This window comes from Amblyomma maculatum, chromosome 8 (genome assembly GCF_055883805.1).
Source record: "Amblyomma maculatum isolate TAMU_Amacu chromosome 8, ASM5588380v1, whole genome shotgun sequence".
Lineage (NCBI taxonomy): Eukaryota > Metazoa > Arthropoda > Arachnida > Ixodida > Ixodidae > Amblyomma > Amblyomma maculatum.
Window position 1 is genome coordinate 116,272,420 of NC_139351.1, and position 26,443 is coordinate 116,298,862.

The window sequence follows — 26,443 nt, forward strand, 5'->3', positions numbered from 1 at the left end:
AAGACTCTATGCTCTCCGCATTTTTTTGTTCTTGGCAGAGAGAATTGTTTTCTGCCTTAAAACTGGCAAATATTTCAACAACAAACAACCAAAACAATGTATTGCAATGTAAATTGCGTTTCATTTATAATGTTTTATAATGTACGGCAATAAATATATTTTTTTAAACGTGTTGCGGATTTCAGTCACCAGAGGTTCGAAAAATCAAAGCAGCCTCTGCAATGAAAGTGACATTTACCTTACGCGCTTGCCTACCGCCGTTGTTTAGTGAGTAATTCGGCGGTCGGCAGTGCGTTAAGCAGAGTGAACAACTGTCCTCAGATGTTGCTGGAGTGTCCGAGCCATGGATAACGAGGCGAACGAAGCCGAGGATGGTTTGAGGCTGGAGCGAAGGGCCGTCAAGCGCATCATCGACGCCAAGCTCAAGGCGAGGCCAGGTGCGCTGGTCACGTAGTTGCTTGAAAAGCTCGATCCTTTGAAGAACTCGCGAAGAATTTACTCGAAACGCTGGCCGATACAAACATCAGTAGTGTGTTGCTTTTATTGTGCGTGCTGTGCTGTGCTTCTCTACGAGGGTCACATTTTTCACTGTAATCGGCGTACTCGCGTGGTCAAGTAACGGTCCCTCGCTGTGTGGTTACACGCTACCGGCTCAGTTTACGGATCGCCAAGTTTTCGTGGGAAGGGTTATTCTGGCAAGATTAAGCTCTGACCTTTGAAGTGTCTTTTGTATTTCCGGTCTTACGTGCACTTCTTGTTCACAAGTGTGGGAACACCTGGGGCCGAGTCCCGATTGCCCTCGCCTTGATACAAGACTACTGATCAATCATCCTAATCAGTCATTCAAGGGAAATTTAGGATCGGTTGTTAAAAATCTGTATGCCATTTCTTTCTCTCTTTAATGATTTGAAATTTGAGCTCAAGAAGCGACGTCGCCGTGAGAGCTCGGTACGCAATTGAAACGTCGGTTTGCGAAACGAGGTCTCAGTGAGCGATTGCTTTTCTCGTTTTTCGTCGGCTAAATAATCGATTGCGCAAGTAGGTTAAAAGGAAGCACTTTTCGATTCGATCGCAAAAAATAAAGTGCGCAATCCGCTTTGTTATATTAAGCTAAGTGAATGTACTGAATCCATTGATGGCGCTGGAAGTATACGTTACAGAAGTCGTGTAGTGAACGGGCAGTGTCTAGATACCACTTTTATTTACTTCTTGTCGTGGGAAAGAGGAATACTAGCGAGCTTGAAGTAAGTGTGAAAGAGTGGTAGCGCGGGTAAACAGCGCCTAGTTTTCCAGAAACAGCTCTTCTCTTACCTTGACCTTTTATCCACACGTTTCTGCTCTCTTGTTCTGGCAGCTTGCACGTTATGGTTCAAACGCGGGCCCAACAATGGTAGGTATGGCCCACCGTTTGTCGGTGGGGGAATTCCATCAATCACAGAGCGAGCCAAGCCAGGCAGCATATGCTAACACGCATATGTGCTGTGCGACATCGCCGAGAGTTATTGACCCTGAAATCAAATGCAGATGCGCATTGAGCTCAAATTGTGAGGGATACAGCACACGAAATAGACTGTCGCGAAATTGATGACGTGTTCCTTTTATTGCTGATATACCGTTTGTACTGAGGCATTTGAAGTGCTCATAAATTTAATAAGGAATAGGTGTCCCTTATAAGGTATTAGCATAATTTGAAGGCCCGTTTGATGTGGTGTTGTGAACTTTACGCTAGAGCACAAGTGTATTCTGTTGTTTCTTGTTTGAAGGCAATGATGGAGATTTTCCTTGATGCTTTAGCAGCAAAAGTATGTCACATTTGGCTTGTTCTGTGTTGACAAAGTTGCTTTATAGAACAGCATGCAAGACGCTGGACCTGTAAGTAAAAGGGGGCAGATGGAAGAAACCAAAGAGGGTTACGATTCCGGGAGTTTTGTCGTATTCATTCTCTTTTTGGCTTCTGACTGCCTCTAAATTAGTGTCTCTTTATAAACTTTGCTTTAGGCTGCGATTTTGCACTATTGGCTCTTCTAAACAGAGTGCAAACCTACAGCAGTGCATCGATGACTTTGATGTTCGCCTGGAGATTCCAAGGACGTGAATTCAGCTTTAGCTGTGGTGGCCACATTTCTATAGAGGCAGAATACAAATCGTCTATGTGCTGTGTGATGTCCATGCTCACTAAAAAACCTCAGGTGGTCTAGAATAATCTGCAGCCCTCCACTACTGTGTCCCCCATGCACTGCCCACATGACCCTGTGGGGTGTAAAGCTCCACAATTCAGAATCCATATGGCATGTATTCCTCATAAGAATTTTGTGAAAAAAAAAAATGCTTTTCTGTTACCTTTTGAGGCAAGGAATAATGACCAGTCACACAGAATGTCCATATAGATTTAAGCAATAAGGTATTGCATGGATAGTCTTATTGATGAATCACTGCTGAATTTACTTATCTAAAAAGATTCTGTATTGATGCAGAGAATGTCTTGTGATGTGTTGTTCATGTTTTGTTCAAGTTTTGCTTTCATCAATTTGATAGTATCTGACCTGGGATCCACATTTTGACATCCCAGGTTGTCAGTAGAAAATGAAACTATGCAGAACTTTGTCTTACAGTAGCAGCAGGTTTCACGACTTGTTAGTCAGCTGTATTTTGTATTCAAATTGCACTATTCTGCATCAGAAATGCCGGTTTTGTTAAGTGCAGTAGGCCAGTTTTTGTAGCTTCGTTAATAATATTTTCATTCATGTCATTTGACCTTTTCAGAGCTCTTTGAACAGGAGGGCGATGGCTGGAGCAAGCTGGGCTATGCAAGCAGCTTCAACATGGACCCAAGCTCGTTGCCGGATAATGTTGAGCGCATTCACATCAGTCGCGTGTCACCAGATGAGTTCATCGAGAAATATGAGAAGCTTTACAAGCCTGTGGTCATCCAGGGAGCCACAGACAGCTGGAAGGCCCAGTACAAGTGGAACCTGCCTGTAAGTCGTGCACTCCTTACATGCCATAGCCCTGTCAAGGTTGGGTGGAACTTCTTGACACCTTCAAAGAGCTGGCATGAGAAATGAGCTGGTACACAATGCTACTGTACCATGTAGCAAGGATATGCACAGAAGAAAAGACATCTCTATGTTGAAGCATACTGTTGTCTCCTTAAGTAGTTTGGAGTTATTTGTATGCTGGTGGCATCTGGGGGTTAGGAGAGAAATTCTTTAGCTTTGCTTCATTGTGTCTTGTGGTGCAGTCTTTTTCTGCGAGGCATTTAAGTGATGGCTGCAGGCAGGCATGAACACCGCTTACTGCTCATAGTAGTTGTATCTAATGCATTGGTCGGTTACCTGATTATCATGCAAGCAGCTTTCGTTTTTTATCACTAGGGTCAATCGATGCATGTTCCTCTACTGCTAGGTTTACTTTGCATGACATTACCTGGCCGTGTGCTCAATATGTGTATTGCACATATTCTTGCCGCTTTTTTCTTTTTGTTTTGCTGCATGCACCTGAGCCACTGCTGGAATTGATCGTACATTTATGTAGCTGTGCAACCTAGCTGGTTAAGGCTTTGCAGCAACGTTCACTGTCTTGCATTTACATTGACTTTTTAGTCTTCCTGTCACCCTGGAATATGCGAATAATCAGAATGAAAGAAAAGCACGAAAATGGTGCTGGTGCATTGTGCTCACATGTGCAGTGCACATAGTTTTATAAATCTTTTTAATGCCTAATTCAGTGACTGAAGGACTGCTTTGCTTAAATGGAAAGATTCTCATTAATTAAAGGTAGGGTATATACAGCCATGCTGGTGCGAAGAAGAAAATTTTTTTTTTTTTTTTCATTATTGTACTCCTGTTTTCAGGTTCCTGTGTGCTTGCTTGATTTAGTTTAGGGCTGTGCTGTTGCAACATGCTTTCAGGCTGAAACAACAAAATCTTGACACATCCATGTAGAGAAGCAGATATTAGATGGGAAGTTTATTGTGATCTTAACTGGCAAGAATGATTGAGCTGTGTATTTTGTACCACTTTAGATGCTGAGAAAAACGAAGTTATGTGCCTTTTCTTTTTAAGGTGGAAGCCTTTTATGTCTCATGCAATGCAACACACTTTGCTTGGTGGTACCAATAATCCAATCGTGCCTCACTCGTATCATGGCAGCTATGACATAAGCGAGGCACTACGGCTGTTTTAAGTTGCCATAGAAACTGCGATGCCAGCCGTTGTTGAGTCGCCTCAGCAGCAAGTTGGACGGCGGCACATACAACAGATACTCCTGTGGCAAGGCCCTTTCCCCCGACTTGTAACCTCTGGCACCCTTTTGGTCCTACGACATCTCTAACTGTCCTCCATGTGGCGCCACATTTCTCCTCTCTTGTACCATAATTGTGACGTAACCATTCTTCGTGCAGCATTGCAGATGGTGTTATACCCTTTTGATGCTTAATTGGCATGCATCAGTCAGTCTAGTTAGCAATAGGGATTTGAATCAACATACTGTATGCCTTCAGTTGCATGCCCTTATCACCTCATTACGCCAAAGGAGTACAGAGGGACCAGTCGTGCGGGGGCACACGTCACAGGAGGAAGCATGGGAATCTGGCGTTGCTGTATGAGCGAGCTTTTGTCTTCATATACGTAGACTGTCCTAAGTATCTGTTTCTTTTTTTTTTCTAGAGGTTAGCTAGGAAGTACCGAAACCAGAAGTTCAAATGTGGAGAAGACAACGACGGCTACAGCGTCAAGCTGAAGATGAAGTACTTTGTCTACTACATGGAAAATAATAGGGATGACAGCCCTTTGTACATTTTTGACAGCAGCTTTGGGGAAGTGAGTGATTTCCAACCATTGCTTTTTTGCTGTTTTTGCACATTTTGTGTGTTTTTCACGTTGCCTTTACAGTGAGCTTTTCTGAAGAGAAACGGAAGTAGAAATACAATTTTTTGTTTCAATTATCGGAAGGTTTCTTAAGCTGGGTACTTGGTGTAAGAGGATTCTCGCCTGAAGCTTGGCTAATATAGATAAGCATCAGCCTGTCAGGTATGCTGGTCTGTTACAGCCGGCACAGACAGCATTTTATGGTTTGCATTTCATTGCAAGTAGGTTATGAAAAATCACTGTTCTCACTTTAGTAGGCATGGCAGAAGTCGAGTCATGAAGCATTGACTGTGCTGTTGAATGTCACAGTATGAAGTTTAGTTTTTGTCACTTAAGAAGACGCAACAAATATTGTTGGATTAACAATAAGGTTTTGTGTTGTCAGCTTAATATGTATTGCTGGAAAGGTTTCATTAATTCTGTAACTTCCGAGTTTCTGTCATACAGAAAGTTGAAGGTTTTAAGACTTTCGATTCCACCCTTTGAGAGAATAGCAGACAGCTTATATATAAATTCAAAACCAAAATATATTGTTGGCTTTAGATGTTTCATTGTGAGCTGTTTCTTACCTCACTTAGTTATAACAACAGTCTTCATGTTTACAATTCCTGCCCAAGCTTACAAAAAACATATATTGTGATTATGCTTATTATGGAGCTGTTGCTGCAACTTTTGGTTGGGCATTCAGCGCAGCTTCTAAGTTGTCAGTAGGAGATAACTTAGCACCAGTTTCCATCATTTTGAATGGAAGAACGTATGTGTACTTTGGAATATCTTGGACAGTCGTAGTCAAAAATTAAATTTCTTTAGGTATCTTTTATGTGCTGTTGCAGTGGTTTCCTTTATGCTTTTACAATGAAAGGGGTGAAAATAATAATCTGAGGTTTCTCCATGCCATAATGCCTATTAATAAGGCTGCAGGGAGTTTGGTCTTTCAAGAGGAACATGTTCCACTCGTATAAAGGTTGATACTGAGGTGCTATGCAAGGGCTGTGCTCACATTCAGAGACAATGCATATGGTGATGCTTAGTGTTGATCATTTGTGGAAGTTGTTGCTGAGCTCTTTAAAAAACTGGTTCCACTAGTTTGATGACTTTTAGTTTCTGATGTGTACTCTTCTGTTTGCATGTTAAAATAATTGTGCTTTTGGTTGCAGGGCTCAGGAAAACATAACAAGATCACGGTAGGCCCATATGAAATTAAAAAGCGGTATTTTCAAACGAGCTTCCTAAGTGTTAATACCGCTAACTGCTAAAGAAAACCTGTGCTGTCCAAGCTGTAATGGGACTCATGCGTTCTTGTGCAGTATGCCTGAAATGTATGTTGGCAAAGCGAAAGTAATTGTTTTTTTAAGCGAAAGCTTCATTACGCCAGGTAGTTCGAGTTGTCGGATGTGCACGGTTTTCACCTTGAGGGAGGTTTAGAGGCCAGACTTCTGTGTGGTCCTCATGTGACTTTGGGGCGCAGCCTCATAGGCCGCTAATACCCTCTTTACACGGCCGGCTTAACCACAGTTACGCTTAACCGAGGTTACCGAACTTAACCACGGTTAACCGCCAATCGCGGTTAGCTGTGCTTACACAGCTCGCCGCCGTTCTCGGTTACGGCCGCCATTGCCCATAAAGTACAACCGAAGCATCGCGGTCATCTGCGGAACAGAGCAGCATTTACAAATATTTTATTTATAATGTAGTTTCCGGTGTGCCGTCCGGCAAAGCGTCAACAACGCGGTGAAGCCCCGCACGATGGCAGCACCTCATCGACCATCGTAAACACCGCCGCTGTGGCCCCTCCTCCCGCAGACCGTACGCGAACGACTCGGCGGTTCGCTAGCGCCGACGTCAGAAACAAAGCGTGCTAAATTTATTGGCATCTGGAATACTGAGCCGAATATCAGAATTGAATCACTCCTGATCACTGACCAGCGGCAAAGTGCTGGCAAGACCGATAACCGCGATACTTTCAAGTTTCTGCTCAAGACAGCTGCCGCCGGTGCATTGCGGCTCACCGTTCTGCTTATACTAGCTCTGCGATTAAAGTATCGCCAAAGTTTATCATATCATTATTTTACAGCGGCAGAATAGGATTCACAATAAGGATGTTTCATGAGTACACCATTTCGACAGCGTTGATCAGTTCCAAAGCGCCGATCGCCGCGGCTTCGAAGCAAAACAATTTAGGCCTACAGACGACTAGCGGGGTACGCACCCCGCCGTAGTTCGCCGCGCTCGCTCGCTTCACCGCCGCGGTAAGTGTAACGTACCTCAGCCTGCTCGCAGCATCCCGCACTGCAAGCGTTGCGAACTTGTGCACTTTCATTATAAAGCTAAAACCGCGCATTTTTTGACGTTCCACGCTCAGCACCAAGCCGCACAAACGATACTGCAAACACAGGACGGGGCTTCAGTACGCAGACGCTTGGCTGTAGGCCGTAACCGAAGACGCCGGGCGGCACAGTAGACACCGGCTATTCAATACGGGCAAACGAGTACACTGCTGAAGCAGACACGCTCGTACGCTTCGCGCACTTGAGTGCCGACGAGCAGCCTCCGTCAACAGATGCCGCCATAACCTCGGTTAACGACGCAAACCGAGGTCACCAAACTCGGTTTGCGATAACCACGGTTAGGGGTGTAACTGTGGTTTGGTCTGCCGTGTAAATGGGTTAACCACGGTTTCGCATAACCGCAGTTACGCTAACCGTGGTTAACTCTGCCCGTGTAAGGACTGTATAAGTGGCCCGTGACCACTGCCAAGTGGTCACGGACTATTCCCTAAAGTCACATGGTGACCACCAGGTCACCATGTGACTTTAGGGAATAGTCACGTGGCCCGTGACCGCTTTCAAGGTCCAGGTCAAAGTCACGTGAGGTGCCATCGGGTGTGCGCAGTTTTCACCTTGAGGGAGATTTAGAGGTAAAACTTCGGTTTTAAGCCTGGTGGTCGCCATGTGACTTTGGGCCATAGTCACGTAGGCCACCAAGTGGCCCGTGACCACTGTCAAGGTCACATGAGGGGACGTCAATGTGACTTAGAAGTAGAGGGCACTAGAGGGGTGATGCTTATATAATAGGGGCCCCCGGGCTCCGGCCTATTCTACAACACTGCGCGAAATGGAGGAGGATGAACACCCTGCAGCAGTAGTATGTCGGAATGCAAAGAAGGCACGTCGGAATAATGCCCTGAAAAGGCGGCGCACCGAAGAGACGGGTGAAAACAGCTTTACGTTCGGAAAAATGCACAGTGTGTTTAAAGAGACACTAAAGAGAAAAATGATGGGCTTGCATCGATAGAATGCCAGTTCGTGGTTACAAAAAAGACACTCTTACTGAAAACAGAGCTGTTATAAGGTAGTAAGGAGGAAGAACAGCAATACAGGTATCGCTGCCAGAGCCGAAACGGCCGAGGCTCGCAACTACAAATCGCATGACGCGCAAGGGATCCCGGAGGCTGACAAATGCGAATTACGTTGACCGTTTGAATGTCGTAGTCGGTTTTGTCTCGAATATGATAACATGCTTTTATCATACGTAAACGACGGCGAAAAGACGAAAAGACAACATAAATGTTGCAAGGCAAATATAAAAATATACTCATTTCGTCCGCCTGTCGGTAGATGCCGCTAGTCTCTCGGCCGGCACGCACCTGCGAAGTATTCTCCGCTCCCCGCGCGCCAGCAGTCACGGAGTCTCCTCTTGCGTCATAGTGTGCATCATCCTACCCTACTATGTAGTAGGAAAAAACAGTTTGAATCCGACCGGCGGAAAAAAAAAAAAAAAAAAAACCTCAACTTATCGCAATATCTCAGCAATACCTAATTCGATTTTTTGCTGCCGAATATGCGGCGACAATGTTTCCAAATGCCGCTAATTTGATTTTGATAGCATACTTGGGTGTCTTTAGTGTCCCTTTAATCCAGCCTTGGCAATGAGCTTGGCCATGTAGATAAAGCTTTTGCTTCCCTCTGGATTAACCAAAGTTAAATCACCAGCCAATTCTTTTGCTTTGTTCTTCCCCAAAGTTAATATGGGCGCTGTAAGAAGTGTGTGATGCAAAATGTTAAAGTTCCCATCCTCTTCATTTGTAGGTGTTGTAACTTTCAAACACAGAAGTACTGCCAGACTTGCTCAGGTAATTCTGTATGTAATGATCAGCAAGGCATTGCTACAAGCATGCGTGAGTTAGGGTAGCTGCATTGTGCATTTTTATTAATGCATTAAGTGAAAGAAAGTTGTTGCATTGACATTTACAAACAATATTTCATGGTACATTACAGAGAAAGGGAAGTAGACCTGGAAAAAAAATGTTTTTTTTTAAGTAAGAAGTCTGCGATTATGTCTGCATATTATGTCTGGTATATGTCGGGCCACAATCAATCCTCAGTGCCACTTATGAATTGAAGGCAATTTTTCTCCATGTCCTTCAAACCATCATGATTTGCATTTCTATATACGAAGGTTCTTGTAAAGTGTGTATTTATAAACCAGCCAGGCATTTATTTGGCATTCCATGCTCGGAACCTGTCATTGCGGTATGTGCATTATCTGCCGGATGATAGCACAAGCTGTCATGCGTTGTCATGTGGAAGCAGAGGGTTGCACAAGAGCGTATTGTGGTCACCATACTTTTATAGCTTCAGGTTTTGTGAAGAGTACAGTGAAACCTCGTTAATATGTACCCGCTTACCAAGTAGTTGCGGTTAAAATGTAGTCGTGAAGATTCCCCGGCTAATCCGTTATTGAAACCCATGTATTGGTTGACTGGTTAAGGCGTATTGGCTCATGAAGTGCCTACCTGGTAATACGCACTTTTCGTTGCAGTTCGGCTGACGCCGTACTGAGACGCAACCTTTGTAAAAAGCGTTATGAACGTGGGTGGGGTGTGCAACAGGCGATTGCATTGTCTGTATTGAGCTGTGGCGCTTTGTGAAGCGGTTGTTGCGTGAGTGTGTGTGTGTAAACGGGCGGCACTATGCCCCTCCCCAAAGCGATGAGGATATCGAAAATGACAGCGGCAATGACTTGGAAAGAGCCGATTCAGGCCCTACTGTGACGGAAGCCGCTTAGGCATAAACTGTTATGAGTGCGTTCGCTGAGAAGATGGGCCTTATGGACAAGCTTGCTTGCAGTCTCGCTCGGGAAATTTACAATGCCTGGTTTTTTCTTCACTTTTGGAGTGTGAGTAATGGCAAATTTGTTGTTATCTGTTAAGGTGTACTGCCGTATAGTGCATACTTTTGCCGCGTCCCTACCAACTACATATTAACGGGGTGTTACTGTATTCATGAGTAATAGGGTACCAGTGTTTGAATGCTTCTTGTGCTCGGCAGCTTGGTCCGTAAGTCTGCTTCCACCATGCAGTAGCTTAAGGTACATTTTGACTTGTTTTAAGCCGCGCGCATGGACGTGCATGGTGTGCTTGTACCACACGTCAGTGGTTTTGCAATGATTCCCTTGCTTTTGGTAACAGTATCCAATCTTTGAATGCATGCAGTCTCGAGTGAATAAAATCTAGTTTGCAGTGCCGCAGCGTGCTTTGTATGTGCTGTTGCAGTCACTTTACTTAATTTTCACTCTTTACACTGTGGACTTAGCTGCCATAAAAAGTCAAGCAAATGTATAACCATACTGCAATATATAGAAATTATCATTGAAAGGCACTACAGAAACTGTGAAAAAGTTGTTTAAAATTAGCATGATTATTATTATTCCAGCCCATCTGTCTATACTTTTGTTTCATTCGTAAGAAAAAACAGCTTATAGACCGCTCTGTAACGATTTTGCATTCACATGTTTGCTGAGAAGCACATTTCAACTGGATGGTAGTTAATTCAAAACAAAACTATAGATCTAGAAAAACATGGCAGATGCCCGTCAGAGGAGGCCCGTGGTATCGATTGGTTTTCATCCTGCAGTGGTTAATCTGATTAAGCCGTGGTGAATCCCATTGTATCTTCTGCATTCTCACACTCGCAAGTCTAAGGGGATTATCGACAGTGTCATGAGACTCTGCCGTGAGGGGGTCCCTTGAAGAGGCCTTTTCTTTCCTTTAGGTGTATCTGACTGTAAGTAAGTTTCTTTTGTCAAACAAACAGCTTTTGGTAACAGTATCCTATCTTTGAATGCATGCAGTCTCGAGTGAATAAAATCTAGTTTTGCAGAAAATGTTGCCCTGTCTTGCCTGAAACACTTACTAAACTTTAATCAGAGTGCATTATTGGATTACTAAACTTTAATCAGAGTGCATTATTGGACTAGTGTTTCCACACTTTTTGCAGTAACTAAGCTTAAATATGGGCCTTGCTACTGCCACCTAAATAAGGGATGGAATTATAAATGGCAAGACACTTTTTTATTATAAATACAATGCAAGGAATTATACTTTTGAGTGTGACTGCCATAGCAAGTTGCATAATTTGTAATCTGATGCAAGCTGTATATTGACTTCACACAAATTATCCGGAAAGCACTTAGTATAGGTGGAACCAGTTTGACGCTGGATCCTCCACAGTTTAATTTATCTTAAGCGGTGTCGCTTCTTTGAAACCTAAAAAATGCATTCACATCAAGCACTGGTATGACCTTGCATCATAATTGAGCTTGTGTTAAATTTCTAGATCAATTTGACTGCGCTGTCATGTTTTGACATTGATGATACAAGCCAACATAATTGGCTGTTATGCCAGCAACCTTTATTCCTCTTCTTTTCCATCACATCTGTCCTTATTTTTGCCAGCCTAAACCTGGCCCACAGCTGTGTTTGTTCTTGAAATTACATAGTACACTAGTGCCCTCCAGTGGCACTCCCTGCAACTATATCTGATGCAGCCACGGCCTTCTCTATACACTTCCGACCTGCTCATGCCGACGCTCCCCCTGATGCCAGATTTGCTTTTGCTTGTCTAGTTGTCTTCTTTTTTTTTTTATGTGCTAAACTGTTGCCGCATGCTGTGGCGCCACAACTTACTCCTATCATCTCGTTCTCAAACGCTGTCTTCGCGTGGTCCGCTTGTTGATGCGCGCGATAGGCGCTTACCTTTGTGACAATTTGTGTCAATGAATGCATAGTCAACAACAGCATTAGGGTACAGCAGCAGTAACATTGTTTCCCGCAATGGTATATTGTTGCGCTCTTTTCTGCAAGTCGAGCGGGTGGTGGTCAAGGATCACGACTGGGATATCGTTCCAAGGGACGTTACCCAAATTTGACACGAGTAGTTGAAGAAGAACTCTGTATATGTCACCTTTTGGTCTTGATTATGTGCACTTTGATATGCTGTACAATCGGCAAATGTGTTTCCGGGAGGCCAGAGCTAATCAGGCTGCTTCTCAGCTTTTTCTCTCAGCCTCCTTAATAATATAATAATAATAATTGGTTCACAGGAAGGGAAAGGTGCAGTATCTGTCACACTTGCTTTGTGGACACCTGAACCGCACGGTAAGGGAAGGAAGGAAGGTGGGAGTGAAAGTGCACTGCACACAGACGGAGGCCACTTTGTTTCGCCTCCATCAAAATGCAGCCGCTGTGGTCAGTGTGATGAAAATTAAAGGAACAATTATTATTATTCTTACGAATTTGTCAAGTGCTAGGTCACTATTTTGTTGGTATTGGAGTATATGGCTAATTTTATTCTGCCAGAGGAAGTGCAGAATTGGTACTTGTGTTGTTGCTTGAGATATATGGGATGTTCATGGGCTATCGGTAAATTAATGGGTGCTAGGCAGTTGGAGCTCTGATATTTACTCAGTTAGATTCGTAGTCATACAGCCCTCTTTTAACTGGTAGTATAGTGATTGGATTTCTCCACTGAGCATTTCACTTCGAGGAGAATGCATTCTGTAGCAACATTTTGACCGTTCCTGAATTTCATGCTACAGAGGGTTTTGAGATGGTAATATGGTGCTAATAAGTGTTAATTTATATTAACCATGTAGTTTGATATAGTATTGCAAACCACAACATGCGACATGTAAAAATGTTCAACCAGAATACTTGTCCAATATGGAAATCCTATGAAAATAATTAGTTTTTCTGCATAACATTTTCAGGGTGCAATATCAAAATTGTTCATAATAAATTAAGCTTGGCTTTCTACATATTCCCATGGATCACTAGAGTCCGCAAGAGTTGCTGATTTAAGTTTATTTAATTATGTCCTAACGCTTTTATCTGAAAGCGCGAGAGCACCGCCGATGCAAGATATTTGGCAATTTTAATGAAGCTTCATCCATGCTCGAACATGGCCTTAACCACGGGAATTAACTGTGTTAGAGGTCGTTTTGAAAATATTGTTGCCGTGAATAGTCGCGGTACATCAACAGTTGTGTTGCACACTTTCTTCCAGAGCGCGTAAAACACGCATGGCAGCTCCTTCCGCTCGTTTTTGTCTTCCCTTGTGTACAGGATGATAAAGGTAATCTTAAAAAAGGTAAATTTTAGTCAGGGAGAATGAGCAGGTAGTAAAGGTGAACGGCTTAGATGGACGACCGTGTACGTTGCTTATATTTTCTATTTATTGGCGCTGCAGAAACTCAGTTTCAAGATCAATGCATCAACTAGCACAGTGAGGAATTATTTTTGCAGCAGACAGCGAGGCGCCGGTGCACAAAATGAAGAGAAAGGAAAGGGATATAAGGGTTGCATTTTCCATGCCAAGCGCTGTATATTATTGTCTGGTTAGTGTTCATACCTGTGCTTTCCCACTGCAAAATCGCTCGTGCACCTGGGTCACGAGTATTTCGGTGCCTTCCCCTACCGTGCTTTTCGTGGCCAGAGACTCGCTTGGAGATGTTAAACTTCATCAATCACTCAATCCACGCACCAGGAGCACGAAAAACAAACAGAAGAGCCTGCACAGCGCTTAGCCAGGGCCGTCATGCGCAACATCGTATCGTCTGCTGTGGGAGTCAGTTCAGGCAGCGCCTGGTGGCAGCTTAGGTCTCTACACAACAGTTTTCAAATCTGCGCTCCGCCGTAGGGATGGTGTCAGTGTGCAGGTTGGAAGTTTATACAGGAAGTCTTGGTTGTGGCAGGTGCCTTTTTTGCCACGCACTTCTAACAGCACTGTTCCTTTTTGTTTGTAAGTCATCATTTTGCACGTGAGCTAGAAATAGTACTTAAGTTACGACTGTGAGGCCAAGGAGGTCTCTGAAAAATTCCTTGAATAGCAAAGCCACATGGATTGTAAGGGTCAGACGAAAGATTTTCTGCAGCAGTGAAGGTAACGCCTCTTCCAACATGTGTTACAGCACTCACGGAGGGCCAAGCTGCTTGAGGACTATCAAGTGCCTGCCTACTTCTCTGACGACCTGTTCCAGTATGCGGGAGAAGAGAAAAGGCCCCCATACCGTTGGTTCGTCATGGGCTCTGCGCGGTCTGGCACTGGCATCCATATAGACCCCCTGGGGACCAGCGCCTGGAACGCCCTGGTGCACGGACACAAAAGGTGTGAGCGTGTGCTCTGACGTGCCGCAATCGAATGCTAAATTTTAAAAAATTTGAATGGCAAAAGCCAATAATGGGAAGCTCACCTTGCGTAGTAACATAACTGAAGCTCATTGTAGTCACATGTTTGCCTTGCCTTGGCTGGGCTTGATTACCAACTTGGTCTGCACCAAGCCAAGGCAAGCCAAGATCTAAGCCAAAAGAGAGGGAACGAAAGAGAAGGAGGAATGTGAGGGGGGCAGTTGTAGGGAGAGAAACAAACATGGTGGCTTTCATTGGCTTTCGTTGAATGTTTTAACTAAGTCGCAAGCTGGTTCGCCAGTAACGTTTTTCTTTTAACACAATTTCTTGGTTCTGTAGTAGGTCATTTGCTGTGTGCGTCTGTTGAACTGAAAGATGATGTCTCCGATGTGGCATTTCAGCAGCTTCCAACCACACGGAAAGCTTTAGTGTAGTAAAAATATTACCCATTCCCTAGATGCAGGTAACACTTATCATGTGTGGACTATGGGATGCGGCATCCCTATGGGAAAAAATATTTAACAGAAAGACTCTGTTGGCTCTCTTTTCTTTCTTTCTAAGCTTTCATTAATTCTGCCACTATTTTGCACATTTCCCACACACACACTTAATTTAATAAGTGTGTGTGGGTTCAGTTTTCCCTCGTGACATCAGCTGACCACTGTTCCTCTCATTGAAGCTTTGGTTTTTACATCCTCTGGCACTGCGTTACAACCATACCAAAAATTGTTCCTTCGGCTTAAGAAGGTCTCGGATTTGTACTTTCATCTACAGTGTTGTTTGTGTGCAAAGGCCCACCATTTATTTATTTTAGGGATGTGTGAATGTCCGATGTTTCAAATAGCTTTTCAATAGCATCACCTGTTTGATTTGCCCCACACTTCACTGCTAAACTATTTTTGAATAGTTCAAATAACAAAAATGCAGTTCACAAGCCTGTTAAATGTTCAGAAATTTCGAATTTGTAGTTGAACTAAACTGCCAGCGAAGCACAGCAACATTTCCAAATTGTGATATTTTGCAGTTGTCGCACGACTTAGCTTGCTACTTCTTAAAAAGAGTGACTTCCAGCACACGGCAAAAGCGTACGCACTAAAGCCGCAGTAAAGATGAAAAAAGTGTAGGTATGCCATGATTGCTGGCTCAAAGCAAGCTTGCTCGATCATACCGCCCACTGTGACGTCACGCCTTCATGGTTTGTGACAGCGTTGAGGCGCATCATGGGACTTGCAGTCTGGCAAAATCGATGCAGAGGGCTGAGGGGGTTATTTGCCTTTGTGAAAGCGGCATTTTGGGCGTCATTCCACCACTGACGCTGTGTCTTCAGGTGCCACGAGGGAGTGAGGAAGGGATGGTCCTATTAGCATTGATGTAGTCTCTTCCTACTTGACTGACTTGCCTAAGGGGCTGAAATAAAAACCCCTTGAACGAATAATCTGCCAACTCAAAGTCCATTTCAACACTGGTACAGGGATGGCTCCAGTGAGCATCGAGTGAACGGAGCTATGCAGAATTTTATTGAGGTCCCTAAGGTCTTTGAGTGGCATTTGTGTGTGTTCTTGAAAAGAGAGCACTCTGCCTAACGCAATGGCAAATAAAATTGGAGCAGCAGCATCACTGAAAAAACATGCAATTTTCAAAAAGGAAAAGACAGGGTGAGCTTCAAAGCACTGGTGATGGTGGCTACCGACCTTTTGCAACAAATCATCAGTTTAGTTCCGGAAAATTAAGTGTGGCCGAAAAAGAACAAAAAACAAAAGTCACTGCAGTTATGCCACACACTCCAGTACCATGTGGTCTGTTGGCTTCTCTGCCACTCTGCAGAGGGCGTGTAAAATTGTGAGGCCAACCATGAATATCTATATTCATGTAGGGGTGTGTTTGGGCACCCACAGCGTGTCATTCGACCCACTTCACTCTGGCGCCTGCTGATGGTGGTGGTGATGACGGCTGTCCCCTTTTTAACGGGTCGCCTCCACCTGTCGACGTGGCAGAGCATAATGTACCAGCAAGAAGCATAATGTACCATCGTTGCTAGCAATACAAAAGCAGCCAAAACCAACTTTCTCAAAAGTGCATAGGTGCTGCTGAGCTTGTCCAAAACAGCAAAATTACCATCAGTATGGCAGGTGAGGTAAACCTGATATCAAAGGAAGAGATAGGCTTACGGCCGTGTGCATACCATAATTTCAAGAGTAGTTAACAATCCTACATCATATAAGCATTTTGTTTCAACATTTTTGTGGCTGCTTGTATGCCCGCTAAAATACTGGCGACGACTGTGGCTTCACAACACTGGTGTGAGAGGATGGAATCTCTCGATAGAAGTCAGATTTACTGTGTAGCAATAATGCCAATACTCCTCAGAAGTTTGGTAGCGATCGAGAATCTCAAAGGCTAACAGCCGTTGAAGTTACTCACGTGACAGAGGCACTAGTTTTATCATCTTCGCTTTGCTAATGCCTCTTGTAGGCTGCGTTGTTCTGCGTTTCCCTCTTTCGTGCTCTGGAATTTTGTTTGCACTTCAGCACTGATTTGATCACTGCTTGACATCCTGCTGCCTGGCGATCTTCCTTTGGCCTTGCCAGGTGGTGCCTGTTCCCGACTCACACGCCAAAGGAGATGCTAAAGCTGCGACCTGAAGATGGCGGCAAGCAAGGTGATGAGGCCATCACATGGTTCCGGCTAGTCTATCCCAGAACCCAGCAGCCAGGATGGCCGGAGGAATGCAAGCCTGTAAGTAGCCGCAGCCTGGTTGGAATGTGCATTTGAAATGTGAGCCTGGTGCCCAGCCATAGTGGCAACTTTCTTATGGGGTGTGCAATCGGTAAATCTTGTTTAGTGCTCGCTGAGAGGTACTGCTTTGGAGCATAGAAATACATTAATTGGGATAGCATTTCCGCATTCTCGAGCACGTAACCCTTCTTTCCTCATACCATTCAGTGTTTTTCGTCTCCCAGAGTGTACAGTCACGTTAAAAAAGTTCTTGGGCGGCAGCATTCATTTTTTCTACTCTACAATATGGCTTGCACAGCGTCTATGACATTGCAGATTAGTGGAAGGTGAGAAGAGCCTTCCTTATCATTTCATTTGAGCATTGAAATGGCTCTGACTAGAAACCTTTGGAACTTTAATTTTCTTCGTAAATACTGCTAGGCTCTTAAAAGCACCTTCGCCAAAATTGGGTTGACATAAAAGAAATGGAAACAGTAAAATGAAGACAGGAACCGTCAAGCTGTCGTCATCCTATGGTGTACTAAAATCGGACAAAGTGTGTGACACCGTCCACCAGTGACAAGCAGGAAAGAAGCAAGGCACACTGATATGCAGTGTCCAGATTTGCGTAAAATCATAAAATCAACCAACCGTAAGAAGATGCGTTGTTTTACATGCTGAGCACATCACCTTGTAACCTTGGCCTCCTCCCCCTCCTTTGCAGCTGGAGCTGGTGCAAAAGCCCGGTGAGGTGGTGTTTGTGCCGGGTGGCTGGTGGCACGTGGTGCTCAACCTGGACCACACCATTGCGGTGACACAGAATTTCTGCAGCCGCACCAACTTCCCCATCGTGTGGCACAAGACGGTGCGCGGGAGGCCCAAGCTGTCACGCAAGTGGTATGAGGTCCTCAAGGTGAGACTACACTGAAAAGCTGTGGTGGTTGGTAGTCAGAGCGGATATGCGCTAGCCCGGACTTCACTTTCCATGAACTTGTTCTGCCATTACCTACTTATGGTAAACCCCTAACTGAGTCACTTAAAACCAGCCTTAGGCTTTGGCTTTACATGATCGATTTCAATTGCGATCCAGCTCAGTTGTTCGTGCTCGGCTTTCAAGTGTCCAAATTTTTTCCCCCTTGATTTACTTTCATTCTGCCTCTTTCATCCACACCTGTCTGCTGTAACTGTGAAAGATGGGGAACACAGTTGCATCTGCAATAATTTTGTGCATGTCGCAAAGAGAGGCCAATTCAAAAGTTTTTGGTGTCTTTATTCATTTTGTCCTTGGCTTTTCCAGGAGCACAGGCCCGAACTGGCTGCCATTGCTGACAACATAGATGTGTCCCGAGATTCTGGTGTAGCCTCAGACAGTTCTTCGGGCTCCAGCTCATCGTCCTCAGACTCCTCCTGCTGTTCAAGCTCTGACGAGGACTCTGGCAAAGGGAGTCTCAATGGCTACAAACGCAAAAGGTGCGAGTCTGGTTTTATGTGCTGGCATTGCTACGCAAGCATATAGTGAGCGTAGGTGATGGTACAGAGACATTGTTCTGCGGTCTTGAACGAAGAAATTAGTTTAGTGAACATGGAGCACGCATCCTTCAAAACTACCCGAGTCTGCCTTTTCTCAGTGTTGGCAAAGGGTTTGAAAGGAAAACTGCCTTAGGCTCTAACTTCATGAGTTAACTTTTAAGCTTTCTAATCTGTGATGTTGCCGCAGAAACTGATACATAACAGCAGCAACGCCAGGTATGGTAAGGAACATAGTTCCTTTCATTGTGTATTTCAGATGATGGTTCATTCTCCTCTGCAAAATTTATGCCCACAATTGATTGATAAGATAGCTTGGCTGTTTTTCTTGCTCACACTGGGGTGTTTATGGCTTACGAATGCAACTTATCAAATTGGTATATGTAGCAGCTTCGTGATAAGATTGTTAGAAAAGGGAGAAAAATTCAAAATCAAGAAAAGATTATGTTCCTGGCACCAGACAGATCATGCCGAGCATTCTAGCTCACTTTTTTTTTTTCATTCTAATGCGACGTCGACAGAACGCTTCACATGAGGAAAACTAGAGGCCGCAGTTCCTGAGGCGAGAACTGCGACCCAGTCGAACTTCCCAAGTCCTCATCTGTCGCCGACAAACCATGTCGGACATGGCTGAGCGGTCTGGGGAGAACTGAGGGCCAGCTGGAGGCTCAGTAGGCGCGGAATACTGAGGCGTCGGAGACCAGTATGCAGAACCATGAGTAGGTGGTGCCGACACCGGGAGACGGTTGCGGCAGTAACGAGAAATGTGTCCAGCAAGCCCGCAAGTGTAACAGATTGGCCGGTTATCCGTCGTGCGCCAGGGATTACGTGGTCTTGGAGCCGGTCGCATAAACTGCGCAGGTTCTCGCGCAGGCGCAGGAGGCGGCTGAACGTAGGCTGGTGGCGGTGGAGCATATGCAGGTGGCTGTCGGGCCGCAACAGCCGCATAAGTTAACGGCGCTGTAACAGGCATGGGTTGAGGGGCTGGAGGAAGAGATTCAGCTACCTGTTCTTGAATAATGTGGCGCAAACTAGGAGCTAGGTTTGAGGAAGGTTCTTGATGGCAGGATATAAGGGAGAGCTGTCGAGCAACTTCTTCCCGAATGAAGCTCTTAATTTGTGGTAGGAGCGCAGAATGTTCACATGCATCTGTCAGGCCAGCAAGGGACTCGGAGTGCATGGTGTTCGCGCGAGTTATGGCCCTTTGTTTTCGCAGTTCATCATAACTTTGACACAGTGTGACCACTTGTGCGACGGTGCGGATATCTCGAGCCGACAGCATCTGAAAGGCATCGTCATCGATGCCTTGCAGAATGTGCTTGATCTTCTCGGCCTCTGACATGTGTGGGTTAATGCGCTTGCACAGGTCGACGACGTCCTCGATATAGCTCGTGAAATTTTCGCCAGCTTGCTGAGACCGCGTACGCAAGCGCTGTTCAGCGCGGAGTTTCCTCACAGCTGGTCGGCCGAAGACTTCAGAGAAGCTGGCTTTAAACGCGGACCATGATGGAATGTCCGCTTCATGGTTTCGAAACCATAGGTTTGCTACGCCGGTGAGATAGAAAATGACGTTGCTTAACTTTGTTTCCGCGTCCCATTTGTTGTAAACGCTTACTCGTTCATAGGATGTGAGCCAGTCCTCGACATCGTGGTCGTCAGTGCCGCTGAAGATGGCGGGGTCACGCTGGCGGAGGGAGCCGGGGCAGATGATGGCAGAGCCAACTTGTACGGCTTGGTGGTTGACGTCCTCAGGCATCGCAGGAGGTGGTAATGTACGGCTGCGGAGTTCCAGGGCGAGAGGATAGATCTTACCCAGCACCTCCACCAAATGTAAGAATGGGGGGTTTATTCAGCGGATCAACAGGACTTGATCAGCAGGACTGAGCAGATCAGCTTCGAACACAGCGGCAGCGAACACAGGCAGATCCAGCACGCGCAGCGATCACGATGCCACTGACTGGCATGTTCCTTGTGCACTTCTTCCTCTTCACACTAAATATTTTCATTCCCCCGTCCACTTGTTGTTTATATGCAACTTGCCTTAGGGCTTACAAACATGCCAGCTACATACTGCTCTCGTAGTCACTATGAGGGCAGGATTATCATGAGCGTTGTCTATGTGATGATTGAGCTCATTTGATCTGCAATAAGTATGGGTGTGCAAATATCCAAAAATGTCAAATAGCAATTCCAATACCCTCGTATTCGATTATTCGAACGAATCAAGTAGCATATTTTGGAAATTATTTGACTGAATTAAACATGTTATAAATTTTTCAAATAGTTTCTTGAATAATTGGCATGTGCCTTGCTGATGTATTTTTCCCCATGTCTGTTCAAAACACGGGGCCCATATTGATACTGCATACATTGTGGAGCAATTGGTGTTCGTGAGATGAAGGATGCAAATAGTTGATTCACCTGAAACTTTTATTATCTAAAAATGGTCAAAACACGCAGATCAAAGCACAGATACTAATGCATTTACGCACGTCAGTTCAGAGCTGACATAGTAATATATGCAGTCATGTGTGGCCGTTCAATCACCACGCAGTGTATATTGCACTGCTGGTGATGACGCCGTCAACGAGTTATGGACTGCGCATGCCAGTGCTCACAGCATGTATCGCACGCCTGACAAGGACACCGCTTAGCATTAGTTTGCGCACTGGCAGCTTTTATGTTTGTATTGCTCATAATGGCCTGCGAGAATGCTCTTGGCATCCAAATTTCTGCACTGCATTTTACACAGTGCACTTTAGCTGGGGAATTTGTAAAATTGTATCATACTGGAATTCATATCACCCACAGCATCATTTATATTTAGTGTAGCCAGAGGTTACAGCATATTTTTTTTTTTTTCTTTTTATGAAATAAAGTTATGGTGTACGGAATTGCTGTTGCATTCCTCAGATTTTTATACCCATTGTTTTCAAAATACTTCACAATACCTTTTTTGCACCAGTCCAAAGCACCTTTGTAACTTCTTATTCGAATCCTGTTATCTTGCAACCTGCATAAGATTTGTACATGGAAGGAAAGGCTGACAAAGGAGGCGTGTTTTTTCAGAGCAGTCTCTGTAGGATCTAGATGGGATGAAGTTACAATCAGTGGCTCGACTGAAAAGCTAGGCTGTTATTGGCACAATGACCCAGATTGGTGGCAGGTGACCTATTTTCTCTTGCCCTGCGCTCTGCTCTGACCCAGCCTGCCACTCATGGTCGTTCACTGGCACTGGTCGCTCGCTGGTCTCATCTGGAGGGGCCTGGTTATCTATTGGAAACTCGTGTTTGTAATTCCGTGGCAGACTTACGACAAGGTACGCAACGTGCTGGCACTTGCTCGAGTGTCTATGCGAATAGATGCAAAGTGCTGCAGAGGCATGCTTTGCTGCCGTTGCTTCAGCTATACTGATCCATTTAGACCGCCGATTCTCAATATTTTACGGTGCAGCTGTTAAGCCTCTATTCCTGACTTGAGCAGTGCCAGTGCCCAATGGTAGTGTAGCACATCATGTGACCATGACGTCGCTGGTCACATGACTAGCATGTGCCCCGGCCCCTCATCAACCTGTGCCGTGATGCCACCGCAAGCTTCCAGCTGTTCGAGGCTGCTCCTCCACTCTCTGATCACGTCACTGATTGTCACGCTTCTGATTGATGAACTGTTGGCACCGCCGTTGAAGTTATTCGTCATCACCAGCCTGGCCACATCCATTGCAGGGCAAAGGCCTCTCCCATATCTCTACAATTAACTCAGTTTTGTGCCAGCTGCATCCACGTAATCCCCACAAACTTCCAGCTGTCATCCATCTACCTAACATTCTGCCGCCCCCTACTATGCTTGCCTTCTCTTAAAATCCAGTCTGTCATCCTTAGTGACCATCAGTTAGTGACGAGAATATCATTACCTTTTGTTTGTTCCCTGATCCACTCTGCACACACACTCCTGTCTCTTGATGTTACATGTACCATTTTTCATTCAATAGCTCTCTGCATTTCGTCAAAAGTTAATTAACGGTGGTGGAAAAATGAAGAGATCAGAACAGGCTAATAGAGGAGTTGTAAGGCGCCATGAACACCGGAATGATGGCACCCAGTCCAAGCTGCAAAAGCTGAAGTTGCAAACATATTAAGCTGCTTTGCTGGCTTAACGCATTAGTGGGAAAAGAGAATTGCAAGGAGCTACACAAGCTTGGCTGGAATCTCTTGCTCCCAGAGGTGTGTGCAGTTGCATGTCCCCCACCAAAAGAAAAGAAAAACAAAGAAAAGGAAAGAAAGAAACGAAATTCAGTATAGTATTAAGAGCAGTCTGTATAGTAAAAGAGTCTGCTCTGAGCAGGTATGTTACAGTTGGTTTCAAATTAAATTAGAATAAAAATGGTGGGAGTTGAGGCATCCATGTATTCAGGTGCCCTTGCAACCCACAAAGCTCTCTAAGAAACCCAAGAGTTCTGCAGAGTCCAGTTCGAGAAGCCTCAGATAGATTGCTGCATTAGTCTTGCTATTTGCTACCTTTAGATACTAGTGCTGAAACGGGAAAAGTGCCAGGGGTCATTTAAATTCCCAGGCTTTTACTGTTAGCATTGTGCTTAAAATGTAGTGTTTTTCTTTTCATGCTTTCTAAGCCTTAATGACATCTGTCTGCAACAGTTGTTGTGTCAGGCTGCAAGGATGGAACTTGGGCTGCTCTTGATGGTTCTGAATTAAAAACCAATTTGTCACTGTCTCTACTCCGTGTGGTTTTGTTGCTGAACCTGTAGGAATGGCTTCCTCTCATTGTTATAGAAGAGTTCTTTAATTCAAAGGACATCGGCGACAACTTCATCTGCTTACTGTTCCATATAAAAATTTATTCTCTGGGCTTTGAAGTTTTTCTGTCAGTGAAAGATGCATTTGTCGTCGATAAAGCTAATGTTAAAATCTTCCTGCACGTTGATTCACTGCTGACATGTTGATTCACTCTTGATATCCTTTTAATAAACGACAGGTTGCAACTGTTTTGAAGTCCACGGCTGTGTAGCCTCTGTGATTTGCGTCACTAAATCGGTATACGTGCACAAATTTACTTATAAAATCGTCAGGCGGTTGCAACATCTGTATTTTGTTTGCTGTGCTTTCTTGTTTACAAAAGCTCTGCCTTCGGTGAGTGCTGGGCCTTTGGGACTAGAACATGGTGCACTCTTTATTCAGGCCAACTTATGGTTGACTTCAAAGTCCCTTTATGCACTTGCCGTGCCCTGATTTGTTTTTTTTTTTCTGGAAAAAAGATGACCGTCCACGTAACACAGGTTGCAGTTGTATGCAGTATGAATGATTCCGTTTTTCTTGTTCTTCTTGGCAGTAATATTGCTTTGATTTTAATGACAGGCATTCTCACAGCTGCGCTTGGATTTTCCCCTCGCAGAAAGCGCTCCTCGAGTAGAGAAGACCACAGGGATCACAAGCGGAGCTGCAGCAGGTGTTAAGGAAGCATTTCCCTAGACTGGTGTTGCAACTGTGCATGTCATGCCAAAAAGAAGAGAGAGAAACGAGCGAAAGAAAGCCATTGCTACGTCAGTTCATCGTTGACTTGACGGTTGCTAAGCCACTGCTGCCACCAGGAGACGTCCGTTTGTTGGGACAGCAGGCCTCCCTTCCTGCTCCACCTTTCATTTTCTTGACGATCGGTTCATCAAAAGAATGTGGTGAATCGCATGTGTGTTTGCAAGTGGATCTCGAGTCACGAGTGTTGCTGTCTTTTCTTTTTTGTATCCATCACCGCTGCCACTTAGTCAGAAGCCTCGATTCTGGGGTACGAGGATTAACATTATTATTTTAAGAAATGTTTTGTCACCTTATCGACTATCATTATTTATGGCATTCTTGGGCCATTTCATGTTCCTTTCCTTTTTGCTCATGCTGCCATTTCAGAATGTTTTCTTTGCCTCATTGTTCAGATGTAATAAAAGAGCTTCGAATTATTTATTAGTGTGCCATACTTTGTGAAAGCCGAGAGCAAGCCATGTAGGAAGTGCACTTCGGGCCCCCGGGACATGAGGCACCAACAAAAGGCAAGTTTGAAAATATGTGAGACACATGTATGATGCAATAGCATTATAGTTTCTGTCTTGAGACTGTTCTTGTGGGTCCTCGTTTGCATATATTTGCTTTGCTACTCAATTTATAATCCCTTGATTTGTGCCTCTTATTCTGCACATATTCATTAGCACACAGTCGTAAGCTACCCAGTTATGTGAAAGACCAGCTGGCATAGATATCTATACAGCCGTGCTTTAACTAAGCCATATGGATGTTCCTGCATGGCCTAAAAGTAGCATGTGTTACATCCCTGTGAAATGACACTTTCGATCCTTATTGAACTTTATCTGCATTGAGGTTTTCAAAACCGATTGAAGCATCTGGTGCTACACAGGCTTTTTGAATGAACATTGAGAAGTTTCCTTCATGCGCGTTAGGTGGGTTTCGAAATTATAAAAATTCTTTAACACTGTTACGAAAACGACGAAGCGGGCAGTGGTGCAGGGTAAAGCGCTTGCACTGGCTCGCTGGCCATTAAAGCATATTTCATCATCATGCTATCACGTCGTTCTGTTTCTGTTGTGTCGCTGTGTTTCATCGCTTGTCATATGCCACCACGCAGCAGTATAAACAAGCATAATGTTCCAACAGTGTTCCATCGTGCCTTTTAAATACATTTCTCTGTTAATATTTGAAGTTTTATAGCATTCATTCTCTTTTATTTTAAGCTCGATGAAGAGTTTGTCAATGCCCACTCTCAAATGTGCTTGAAAACTCTCTTGAGGAAGCGTCTTCGAGCCAAGCAGGCTTGGGCTCGATTGCACTTGAAAGTTTCTGTGTGACAACCTCAATCTACATTGAGTTGAATGCAGATCGAGTTCAGTGAGGATCATAGGTGTTCGTGTGACAAGAGGTATTACTCATTGCTCAGTACTGGAAGGTTCGATTCCAGTCTTAACCACCCATCTGAAAGGAGAAGCTAAAGTTGGCAACTCCTGCCATGTAATATGGCCTTGTGACATGTCGCACTTCTCGCTGATTTAACAGTACCTGCCCATGTTGCCTACAAACTGCCATCAGGCAGAGCTGATGCCCGTGATTTTTCGGCAACAACGCTGGGTTTTCTGCATAATGGGGTCTTCAATGCTATCGCTTTAATCGACCACCTGGGTCGCACAACACGCGGGTGCCTCTTCGAAACTTGGAGCCATCGAAACTTGATTAGAGCCATTTAAGTGGTTCACTTTGAATTTTATTCACAGCAGCTAATACTTGCAAATTTGTGCCCAATACATTTTTTTTTTAGGTTTGTGGGCTTCTGCTCTAGTTTTTTACAAAAGCATCATACGCAATATCTGCTAATCATTTCATTTGTTAAACTGTTAGCCCTAACTGCATGTCACCTTCCTTTGGCATCTGCTGTCTCCATTCGGCTGCTGGTTATTAATGCCCCACTCTCGCCTATTCTCGTCTGACATTTTGTGCATTGCCTTTTCTAAGCACCTTCTGTTCTATTAACATATGCTTCATTTTGTCTCTCCATTGCTCACTTTGCTGTCCTTGGCCTCATGCCTAGCCTTTTTATTAGATTCAAGGTTTCAATGCCATATGGGAGCCTTGGCAAAATGCTACTGGTGTGTGTTATTCTTTTTTTGGGTATCACTTTTTTGTGGGTTGCACTTAATTGATAATCCCTGTTGAGTGAACTGCAGCCTAATTCTATTTGCATGCTTTTTTTTTTCTTATGATCTATATATCTGCTGGTACTGTGGTGTAAGAATATACGCTCGCTCCTTGGTTTGATTTTTTTTTTTTTTTTCATGCTAGCGTGCACCTTTACAAGCGTG

At 44.5% G+C, this 26,443-nt stretch overlaps 1 protein-coding gene across 4 annotated transcripts; it reads left to right on the top strand.

Moving 5' to 3' along the window:
• The first annotated feature begins 204 nt into the window (after nt 1–204).
• On the top strand, nt 205–24,542 carry LOC146182252 (bifunctional arginine demethylase and lysyl-hydroxylase JMJD6-like). 4 transcript variants are annotated; one of them, XR_014700342.1, is made up of 10 exons: nt 205–437; nt 2,764–2,978; nt 4,668–4,820; nt 6,026–6,052; nt 14,118–14,314; nt 16,923–17,070; nt 17,774–17,962; nt 18,347–18,519; nt 23,983–24,124; nt 24,167–24,542. XR_014700342.1 is itself a non-coding variant. In XM_084577312.1 (9 exons), the coding sequence occupies exons 1-9, from the start codon at nt 344–346 to the stop codon at nt 24,041–24,043; spliced, it is 1,257 nt and encodes a 418-aa protein (XP_084433438.1). In that variant the 5' UTR covers nt 205–343; the 3' UTR covers nt 24,044–24,542. The 4 variants fall into 4 exon arrangements, 3 of the variants coding, with proteins under 3 accessions (XP_084433438.1, XP_084433439.1, XP_084433440.1); XM_084577312.1 differs by having other exon boundaries at nt 23,983–24,542; XM_084577314.1 differs by lacking the exon at nt 205–437 and adding an exon at nt 1,538–1,675 and having other exon boundaries at nt 23,983–24,542.
• The last annotated feature ends 1,901 nt before the right edge of the window (nt 24,543–26,443 follow it).